Source organism: Drosophila innubila, chromosome X (assembly GCF_004354385.1).
Source record: "Drosophila innubila isolate TH190305 chromosome X, UK_Dinn_1.0, whole genome shotgun sequence".
NCBI lineage: Eukaryota > Metazoa > Arthropoda > Insecta > Diptera > Drosophilidae > Drosophila > Drosophila innubila.
The window spans coordinates 24,847,326-24,857,356 of NC_047626.1; the positions used below are offsets into that span (position 1 = coordinate 24,847,326).

The window sequence follows — 10,031 nt, forward strand, 5'->3', positions numbered from 1 at the left end:
ATTTTCAAATGCGCGCCAATAAAAGCAGTGATGCAATCTATCGATAAGTACCTGCAATTGACCGACCCCCACATCGAATAAAATATCGATGTGTGCTTTGCATGCTTTAAAAGATATCGATATCACATTGTTGCATGACGACGACAAAAAATAATCGACCTATCGCAGTCTCGATGTGTTTTTTTATCATATTAACTGTGCATGCGAACGCAACCTAAGCTCACGTTTTTTTTTGTTGTTTAACTAGTGTGTACGAAGTGGTTTGGCGCAAATCTATATACGCGCTAAAATAGTTAATGTGCTACGCATATTGCATTAGCTAAATCAAGGTAATTCAACAAAAACCAACTCAACGCCGACAATGAGTGTGCAATATTCTTTAGCAGTAACACCGGACTAAATATCAGAAACATACTAAATGCCAGTCCTGTCTGTGTTTGTGTTTGTGTCTGTGTCTGGAGTGAGTGCCAGCAAGTGTATGTGTGTGCGTGTGTGTTTGTATATATTGTCAAAAATTGGGTTGAGTGTCCCCCATGACTTCAATGTGTTTCTCCATTGGGGGCAGCTGCATTGTTGCGTGGCTCGCACACACACACACATACTGTTACAGTGGATAGACAACACAAACACAAAGATAATTCACACACAGCAACAACAAGAACAACAACAACAATGCTGCTAATATACCCAATATGGCAGCACATGAACTTAAACTTAACCTCAAACGCAACAACGATGTTCAAATTTCACGTCGCTGCGTGCCAATGAACGTGTTGCAAAGATTTGACCCCAAAATTGAAAGTCTGCCGCCCCCGCCCCTGTTAAGCCGCAGGTAACAGAGGGCTGCTACAACAACAACGACACAAACAAAAGCAAGAACGCTGCACGACTACGCGGTACCCTGTGTCTAGGCCCTTGGATATCCTAGCACTTATTTGCACACACACACTCACATTAATAAGAACAATAACAACTTACAAGTGTTCACTTATAATTCCCGAGGCTGATCGATTTTTTAATAACTTCCCAGTTAGTTTTCGATAGTTTAACAATACTTACTGACAGCTTGAGTTCTTCTATAATTCAAAATGCTCTTGACATCTCAGAGATTGACCTGATCAATGATCATACAGATGGACAGTTTTAAAAGGATTCGACTATTGATACTGATCTATAATATACATTAGGGCGGGTCAATTTGTTCGAGCCGAAATCTACTATGAATTTTTGAATTTGAATCAAATCGCCAGAATATCCATCTGGGTTGGTTTTTTACATGCTGAGAAAATTTGGTTCAAATTGGATAACTATATTCGGGCTGTTCTGGTTTTTACTATCGGCAAGATTTCATTTCATTTAATTTTTGACATAATTTGCTTATTAAATTCCTCTTGAGTTGGTGAATTTAAGTCTGATAAGTTTAAAAAATATAATTTTTAAGTACTTAGCATAAATGCAACGCCAGAAAATACATTTTACAAAATCCTATAAAAGATGAAGTGAAATTTGTTAATAAATACCTAAAATAGGTATTTTTAATTTCTGAAATTTCTTAATAAAGCGTCTTTTATATAATTATTAATTTTATATTAAGGTACCTATTTTTTATACTTTAAAGGATCAGAGGATTATTATACCCAACCCAACCCAAAAATATTAAATTGTTCTACCGAAGATTAAAGACCCTTCCAATGAAACAAATTTCTGTAAGGGCAGCTGCAGTTACAGTTTGATAAGTGCGTATATACTCCACCTATTAATTGTAGAGTATATCAAGTGAAAAACAAAGTCGGCGATTTGATTGTCGTTCTCAAATCAACATTTCGATCTATATTGAAAAATTCCATATCAAAAACAGTAATCAGTCATCGCCAGCGTCGTAGACAAAGGCAAAGGAAACTAGAGTAATTCATGGGAAATCACTGAGAATTGTTGAGAATTGCGGAGCTCCGAGAAGTGTTCAAATGCAAAGCGAGTAGGCAATAACAACAACAAGAATAAATAATAAGAATCAAAACTAAACTAAGTCAAAAAAGATTTATAAATTGATAATAATAATATTAATTACATATATTTTGTATCCATTTGCAGTGCGTGCTTTGGGGTCGACCAGACAGCCGCTGGGTCAGTTGAGGATTAGCAACAGCTACAGCGGCGCCATGGTAAAGAAGCGTCAGACGGACGCACATGAGGGCGACAGCTCAACAGATTCTGGCGAGGAGGAGCTCATGAATGGACATGGCACGGCAAATGGAGCTGCTGTATGTCAGCACATCAAAAAAGCTGTGGACACGTCACGATTGCGTCGTCATCTGAAGTCGACGGGTTTGCTGTATGAGTGTGTGCAGTGCCAGAAATTGAATGCATCCAACGATGCAGCTGGCGGAGGTTCAACTGACTGTGAATATGATAATGCACTCTGGCTGTGCCTCAAGTGTGGCACACAGCTCTGTGGACGCGAACGCAAAAAACATGCCTTGCAACATCATCAGGTGAGTGGCAACGAATTGAAGCCCTGTCACTTTTGCTCATCTCTGTCACCTTTGCATCTTGCAGACGCCACACTCGGACTCACATGCCCTGGTCTTGAATACACGATCCTTTAAAATCTGGTGCTACGATTGCGCCAGTGAGGTGAGCTCCAATTCACGGAAGAATCTGCTCGAGTGTGTGGAGCTGGTTAAGCGGCTGGCACAGAAGCCGCCAGCGGAATCGCAACCGCCAACGATTAATAACATTGAGTACAAAATCAAGTCGACGGTGGAACAGCTTAGCCAACTGACACAGCAAACAACTGCCAATGGTGGAAATGCGGCAATACCGTTGCCACCGCCACCGCCTGCACCAACAGCGGCCGCTGTGCCGGGCATGGCCAAGCGGGTGATGGACAACAGAAGAGTTGTTAATCTAACGAGGACAGTGTCCGAAACTCCTATAACTCCATCCAGCAACGAACTGGAGCGTTTACCGCGCGTCCGTGGCCTTACCAATTTGGGTAATACATGTTTCTTCAATGCCGTCATGCAGTGTCTGGCCCAGACACCGTTTCTACTTGACGTTCTCAAGGAACTTGGCGAACCAGGCGAACAGTAAGTCAATTCATTGTTGCCACAATTTGAAGCGTTCAAATAGCTAAGTTGATCTAAAAAAGAAGCTAACAATTATTATCAAACATGCTTTAAAAAATTTAAAGTTTTTAATTATTTATTGTTAAGCGTGAAATTCGAAAACTTAAGTTTCAGTTAAAACTAAAATGCTTCTTATATCTTATTCTATGCCAGCAAGAACAATAGTTCATTGATAACAACATAATTATTATATTTTTCGGATAAATTGTAATTTTTAACGCTTTTAAATGCATTTAATATCCAAAATTAGTCTTAACGAACTGAATTTTAAAATTTCTGCCAACTGTCCATTTTTTCCAACGGACAAAATTTTGTATTATTTATTTTTGAGCTGAAGTATATTGAAATTATCAGACAGTCCCGAAAAGAAGTCTAATCCTGTGTTAAAATATACAGAATTATAGCTTATAGCATTTCATAAAATATTTTAGCTTTTGCATTTACATAAATATTAGCTAGCCAAGTCTATAAAATAGTTGTACTTTTAATCTCTCATTGCCATTTCATGTTATTTTAGGTTTGTGTTGCCTGGCGGCACCTTTAGCTTTAAGGATACGGGCGACATTGAGCTGCCCGTGATTAAGGGCTCACTCTCCTCGTGGGGCAATCTCACCTCGGCACTGGCCAATGCGCTGGAGGAATTGCAAAGTGGCGGAGGAGTCTTTAAGCCCAGCAAACTTTTTGACAAGCTGTGCACCAAGTGTCCACAGTTTACGGGTGGCGATCAACACGATTCCCACGAACTGCTGCGTCAGCTGCTGGAGAGCGTACGGTCCGAGGACTTGAAGCGATATCAGCGTGTCATATTGGAAAATCTGGGATACAAGCATCAGGATATCAACAGTGTGTCGGAGGAACTGCGTCAAAAGTGCAAAATGTACGGCAATCAGGCTGCCGATCGCATTCTACGGCCGGAGCAAGTATTTCGTGGTTTTCTCGTGTCGACATTAACCTGTCAGGACTGCTACAATATCTCGTCGAGGCATGAATACTTTCTGGACATGTCGCTGCCGGTGGCAGTCGAGAAACCTCAGCCTCCACAGCGCCGCAAAGCGAGTCCTGAGAACTCGCCGTCTGCCGCCAGCAGCAACAGCAGCAATATCCCAACCATTAATGCTAAGTTCACCAATGGCGAAATGGAGGTGCCGTTCTCGAAGCCGGCATTCTATCTGCATGCAGACGGGCAGGATCCGTTGGGCCCCTCCAAGGCGCAGGTGAAAAAGGATAAGGAACGCGAACGTAAGGCCAAACGTGCCGCAAAGCATCAACGCACCAAGCAGGCTCAAAAACTCTCGCTCAAGCTGAACATCAATGATGAGGCAGGCGCCAGTGCTGGAGGAGCTGGCGGCGACGGTGATGCCGATGTGGAGCAACAACCAGGATCAGGCAGTGGCGATGGACAATTACAGTCGCCATCTGCTGATACCGATCCGGAGAAGACACGATCGGGCGAGGCGTGGGGCGAGGGACCGCGTGTGGATTCATGCAGTGGCACCACATCGGAGCATTCGGATGCCGATGTTGAGGACAATCTGGTTGAGGACACAGCAGCTGGTGCTGCCGTTACCAAATTCTATACTGACACCAATGGCAATGCACAGCCGCTGGGCGAGAAACGCGACGATACACCTGTAAATATGGACAAGGATTCGCTGGAGGAAGACGAGAATGGTGAGTGAGAGGGTTGTATTATAAACTTGCATGTTCAACTATCTTGAAGATCATCAGTGGTTTTTTTTTTTTAAATACTTTTGAATATTTATATCAAGAGTTTTCTAGCGCTACTTATGCTGCACTTCATCAAGATTGCTTCAAAGCTGAGAGACTTGATTACATCAAAACAGACTCTTTATCAAAAACATAAAATATATGAAAGTCAGCCACGTCTCCTTTAAAGTTTTACATATTTCGTTACATATTAATCGCTGTTCTAGCATGATAATTAGCGAACCATCGAGTGTGCTTTTATAATTATAATTATAAGATATATTTTATTTCAATTTACAGACTCGGGCATAGCAACCAGTCCGGCTCCCACGACTACAACAAGTACTAACAACGCCAGCACAACCAACTCGACCTCAACAACAACAACGGCAACAACAAGCGCAATCAACAACAACATCAACAATAACAATGCAGCTGACAACAAAGAGGAAGCAGAGGGCAGCACATCCGCTGTTTTGGTCAATGCTGGACTGAGCGAAAAGGGTGCATCATTAGTACGCCAAATCTCGACGGGACAACTGCAAATGGAGCAAATCGAGCAATTGAAACAGCAGGTGGGACAGATGAAGTTGAACGATCAACCGGCACAGGGTGTGGCAAGATCGAAGCGTGTGCGAACCCAAAGTTGTTCCGATTGGAGCACCACAATTGCGCCACGGTATCAATGCGAGGCGAACGAATGCTCAGTGCAGTCGTGCCTCAATAATTTCACGGCTGTGGAGCTGATGACGGGACAGAACAAGGTCGGTTGTGAGAGCTGTACACGTCGCATCAATGGCAACGATCCCCAGGCTAAGACGGTGAACACGAATGCAACAAAGCAACTGTTGATCTCAAGTCCCCCAGCTGTTCTCATACTGCATCTAAAGAGATTCCAGCTGGAACCAAGAGGCATCTTCCGCAAGCTGACGCGACCGGTTAGCTACTCCACAATGCTAAACATTGCCGCCTTCTGTGGTTCCAAGGTAAAGAATTTGCCCAACATTGATCGCAAACAGAAGAAACTGCTCTATGCCTTATATGGCGTTGTGGAGCATTCAGGCGGACTGTATGGTGGACACTATACCGCCTATGTTAAGGTGCGTCCCAAGCTGACGGCCGACGATAAACGTTGGAAATTTCTGCCGCATGGCAGTAAAGCCGAACTCGATCAGGACGATGAGCTCGAGCAGCTGTTGGCCAAGGAAAAGGCACGCGAGATGCGCATGAATGCCATGGATGACAGTGATGATTTTACCAACTCGAGCAGCAACACATCCACCTCGGGGGAGACCTCAGCTACTGATCTACCCAATGGCATTGGCGATGACGAAGCTGCATATCAAGATGCAGCTGCAACAGGAGCAACTGCCAATGGTGTTGAACAGGATGAGGCGGCAAATGTTCAGGCACCGCCCGGTAAATGGTATTATGTGTCTGATTCACGTGTCCAGGAGGTCAGCGAGGAGGCGGCGCTCAAGGCGCAGGCCTATCTGCTATTCTACGAGCGCATCTATTAGACCAGCATCTGGTCACACTGGCAGCCATCATCGCTTTCCATCAAGCTCTTAATAGATTGCTTTAAATTTTTTCTTAAATCCATTTTACACACATTTTAGTAGGACCTTTTTTAAGTTTGTTATTAACTCTTTTTTTTTTTAATTTTATATTTGGTTTGTTATTTTTGAATTTGCATTTGAACGCAACGGCGTAATCGACAACGAAGATGATGGACTGAATACTAACACAGATCTGAGGAACGAAGACAGAATAGAAAAAGCAAAGAAAGAGAGATAGATAGATAGATAGAGGAAGACAGAATGAATCAACAAACAAGCAGAAATGCATTTGAATAGGTTAAAGAAGAAAAACACACATAAACAAGGCCAGGGCAGGGACAAAACACACACAGCCTCATACACACACACACACACCCATTTGCAAAGCAGGGCAGCGGGTCGACACACACACACATACACATACAGATTACATTTTGCAGCTAAATTGTATAGTTAATGAATGACAAGAGTTTACTTTTTGTTTTAAACTTTTTTTTTTTATTATTATTATAATTGTATTTTTGGTTATTTATGAGAAATTGAAATTTGTTTTTCCTACGTAAGCAAATTGTTTTTGATTCAACAAACCTTTAATACAAGTAAAAAAAAAAAAAACATAATTAAACTATAAATAAATTATAATATTTATTTTATGATTAATTTGCAAAATGTGGCAATTAACTATGTTAAAAGAGATACAACAAAAAGGAAAGAGCATGAGATACGATAATTAAAGCATGGAAGCTTTCAGATTTTTGTAAATTTTAATAGTTTTAAGTTAGTTGCATATAAATATTTAGTCTGTGGTCCAAACAAATACGAAATATGAACAACATTGCCTCAAAGATGAAAAAATAAAGAAGAGATAATTATGTTACTTAAGCAAAAATATGATGGAATAGAGATGAAGGGGGTAGACGAAGAAGAACATAGACATTAGGCGATAACCATACGTGTTTCTTATCCTACATTGTATAAAGTTTCCAACGTGATTCTGTTCTACGATACATATAGAAATATTACAATAACCACAACAACAACCAATTGCTCGCTTCTGCCAATATATTTAATTGTATTTCAATAAATATATACAATATATAAATACATTTATAAAGCTAGATATTTAATGAAACAGTTATAAATGCATGATAAATATTTTTACAGTAACTACAATGTAAACATTTCTAAAATAGTTAATGGAGTTTATTGCAACGAGATTTATACATGCATCTAAATATACAACAAAACACAAATATATATATATAGAAAATATATATATACATACATATATGTATTTATCTTATGACTTAGGTTATACAATTTGATTAAATTATAAATATAAAGCAATAAAAAACAAAAACCAGATATGTTCTCACTTTTGGAAAAGTATGCTCCATAAATTTTCAGCTCAGTTTTTGATGCCTCAAAATGTGAAGCATACTTTTGGACCCTGCTCTAAATCAGCAAATAAGAGTTTCGGAGTGAAAAGGGAGTTTGTTTTGTAACAAAAAGGAAAAATGTTTTTCGTATACAGGCATGTTATACTCAAATCTGTGAAACTGTTCGTTCGCTTGTTTTGTGGAACTAAATAATATGTACATATTTACAAATCCTAAAAAGCGTTCAATATTAAAACAGTTTCATTTGGTATTCCAATTAGAATCCAGAAGCTTTGAGCTTTGACCTTTTGGAATCAATCAAACGCCTTCGAAGAATGCGGTTGCTTTGGGTTTGCAGCAGGTTGTGATTAAACCGGGTGCCATCAACAAGATCTATTACTCAATCGAGGCATAAATTAAACAACGCAAATGCAGCTTATCAGTTAGCAGTAGCAGTAGCAGCAGAGATTGTTGAGATTTCCGTTTTCAGTTCAAGTTCAAGCTGGAGCAGTTGCCGGACAGTCGCAAGATGAAAACGGCAGCGATTGCACTGTTCTACTTGGGATTATGGGTGAGCACGTCAACATTAGTGCTGGGCAAGCGGTATATGCGCTGTGAATTGGCTCGAAAGCTGCTGGAGCAGCACAGCTTTGAGCGCAGTCTGCTATCCAATTGTGAGTAACAGCAGAATGAGAGAAAGTTCAATAAACATTTAACTATTATAGGGATATGCCTGCTGGAGCATGAGAGCGAATTAGATACCAGCAAGATAAGCACCACATCGAATGGATCACGCTATGGACTCTTTCAGATTAGCAGTCGCCATTGCCAGGACGGTCGACGTGGCGGCGTTTGCAACGTCAGCTGTCAAGGTGTGCACACTTTAAGAATTTTAAGCCTTTAAGCATCACTTCAATTGCTATCGGTTTTTATTTTTAGATCTGCTCGAAGAGAATCTGAGGGAGGCAGCCGTCTGTGCCAAGCGAATTCAAGCCGAGGAGGGATTTCGACATTGGAACGGCTGGCAACGCTATTGTCGCAACACCCAAAATCTGCCCAATCTGAAGGTTATATGTGGCATATAAACTTACTCTATCTATATACTCTACTATTTTCATACATATGTACTTATCATGAATAAATGTACATGTTTTATATACCTACACAACATTGTTAAAATCTTTTATTTCGAAGAAATTCAGTATAAAGATAACCAATATAGAAAATATGTATGTATATTACGGGAAAACAAATAGAGTATTAGGGAGATTGAACTACTTTTCAGCCTGGTTCAGCTTGAAATTTAATGCATTGAAGAAATTTAAATGCTCTTACATTGCCATAAATTGTTAATAGAATATTACGTGTACATTTAATGGTTTTATAGTTTTTAAATGACTGTATATTCAACATGGACTTAAAAAAATTGTTGTTTCAATTACACAATTCAAGCAATTATTTAAAAATGATTTCGGAATCCAGAAAGTGTTATAATTACGCGTCGAAAAAATCATTTTTTATTATATTTTAAATAATATACTAAGTAATTTCTAATTAAAACAAATTAGCGATTTTTGTAATCATTACTAGCTACTTTTTGAACAAAATCAGATTATCCCTCGATATTAAAAAAAAAGGGGCTGCAAAACTTTTGCAGCACATCTCTCTTAAACGTTATCGCTGCTGACATTTCGTGCTTTTGCTCTCTCCCGTTGTTGCTTACATTCCCGCTCAGTTATTCACTTACTCACTCACTCACTCTCTTTGTAGCTCTTGTTCTTGCTCTCTTGTGGCTGAACGTTTTGACGGCGTGAGCCTATGGGGCTTTTGGGGCTTTTTCATAAAGCGACGCCAGTTGAAACGATTCAAACGTTTTTGGAACGCTGCTCCTACAGTTGTAAACGTTTTCATTTCAATCTTCATTTTGTTCGTTTGTTCGTTGATGTGTTGAAAGGGAACACAAGTGCGCAGTGGTTGCATAACAAAAAGTACTCTATATAAAGTACTCTATATAGAATACATATTAGTATTATATGATCTATGTGTTTTTTGTGTCTAAACCTAACCCCATGACCCCATAATATGCAATTGTGACTCAGCCAACCGGTTATGAAATGATCTGACATATACATACATATATAAGTGCCTATATACAAGTCCATATACTATCAGCCGAGCAATCAGATAAAAACTGCTCAGTCTTCTGAGATACCGACAGTGTCCAAAGTATTTAGTTACTGAGCTACCGTGGGCTTAAG

The 10,031-nt window shown here is 39.9% G+C and overlaps 2 protein-coding genes across 3 annotated transcripts; both read left to right on the forward strand.

Annotated features, from left to right (window-relative positions):
• Positions 1-202: 202 nt before the first annotated feature.
• On the forward strand, positions 203-6,688 carry LOC117793593 (ubiquitin carboxyl-terminal hydrolase 16). Of its 2 annotated transcripts, none has more exons than XM_034633964.1 (5): positions 203-329; positions 2,092-2,492; positions 2,557-3,089; positions 3,646-4,799; positions 5,136-6,688. In XM_034633964.1, the coding sequence occupies exons 2-5, from the start codon at positions 2,160-2,162 to the stop codon at positions 6,353-6,355; spliced, it is 3,240 nt and encodes a 1,079-aa protein (XP_034489855.1). In that variant the 5' UTR covers positions 203-329; positions 2,092-2,159; the 3' UTR covers positions 6,356-6,688. The 2 variants fall into 2 exon arrangements, with proteins under 2 accessions (XP_034489855.1, XP_034489846.1); XM_034633955.1 differs by lacking the exon at positions 203-329 and adding an exon at positions 1,856-1,975.
• A 1,578-nt stretch (positions 6,689-8,266) lies between these two features.
• LOC117793615 (lysozyme) lies at positions 8,267-8,941 on the forward strand. The gene is made up of 3 exons (XM_034633986.1): positions 8,267-8,447; positions 8,499-8,645; positions 8,713-8,941. The coding sequence occupies exons 1-3, from the start codon at positions 8,303-8,305 to the stop codon at positions 8,856-8,858; spliced, it is 438 nt and encodes a 145-aa protein (XP_034489877.1). The 5' UTR covers positions 8,267-8,302; the 3' UTR covers positions 8,859-8,941.
• The last annotated feature ends 1,090 nt before the right edge of the window (positions 8,942-10,031 follow it).

Excerpts from the sequence above, each read along its gene's own strand:
- LOC117793593 (XM_034633955.1), top strand. Across the intron at positions 2,493-2,556 it reads ATGCCTTGCAACATCATCAG|ACGCCACACTCGGACTCACA; the intron begins GTGAGTGGCAAC and ends TGCATCTTGCAG. Across the intron at positions 3,090-3,645 it reads CTTGGCGAACCAGGCGAACA|GTTTGTGTTGCCTGGCGGCA; the intron begins GTAAGTCAATTC and ends ATGTTATTTTAG.
- LOC117793615 (XM_034633986.1), top strand. The coding sequence starts at position 8,303 with ATGAAAACGGCAGCGATTGCACTGTTCTACTTGGGATTATGGGTGAGC. Across the intron at positions 8,448-8,498 it reads GCGCAGTCTGCTATCCAATT|GGATATGCCTGCTGGAGCAT; the intron begins GTGAGTAACAGC and ends TAACTATTATAG. Across the intron at positions 8,646-8,712 it reads TTGCAACGTCAGCTGTCAAG|ATCTGCTCGAAGAGAATCTG; the intron begins GTGTGCACACTT and ends TTTTATTTTTAG.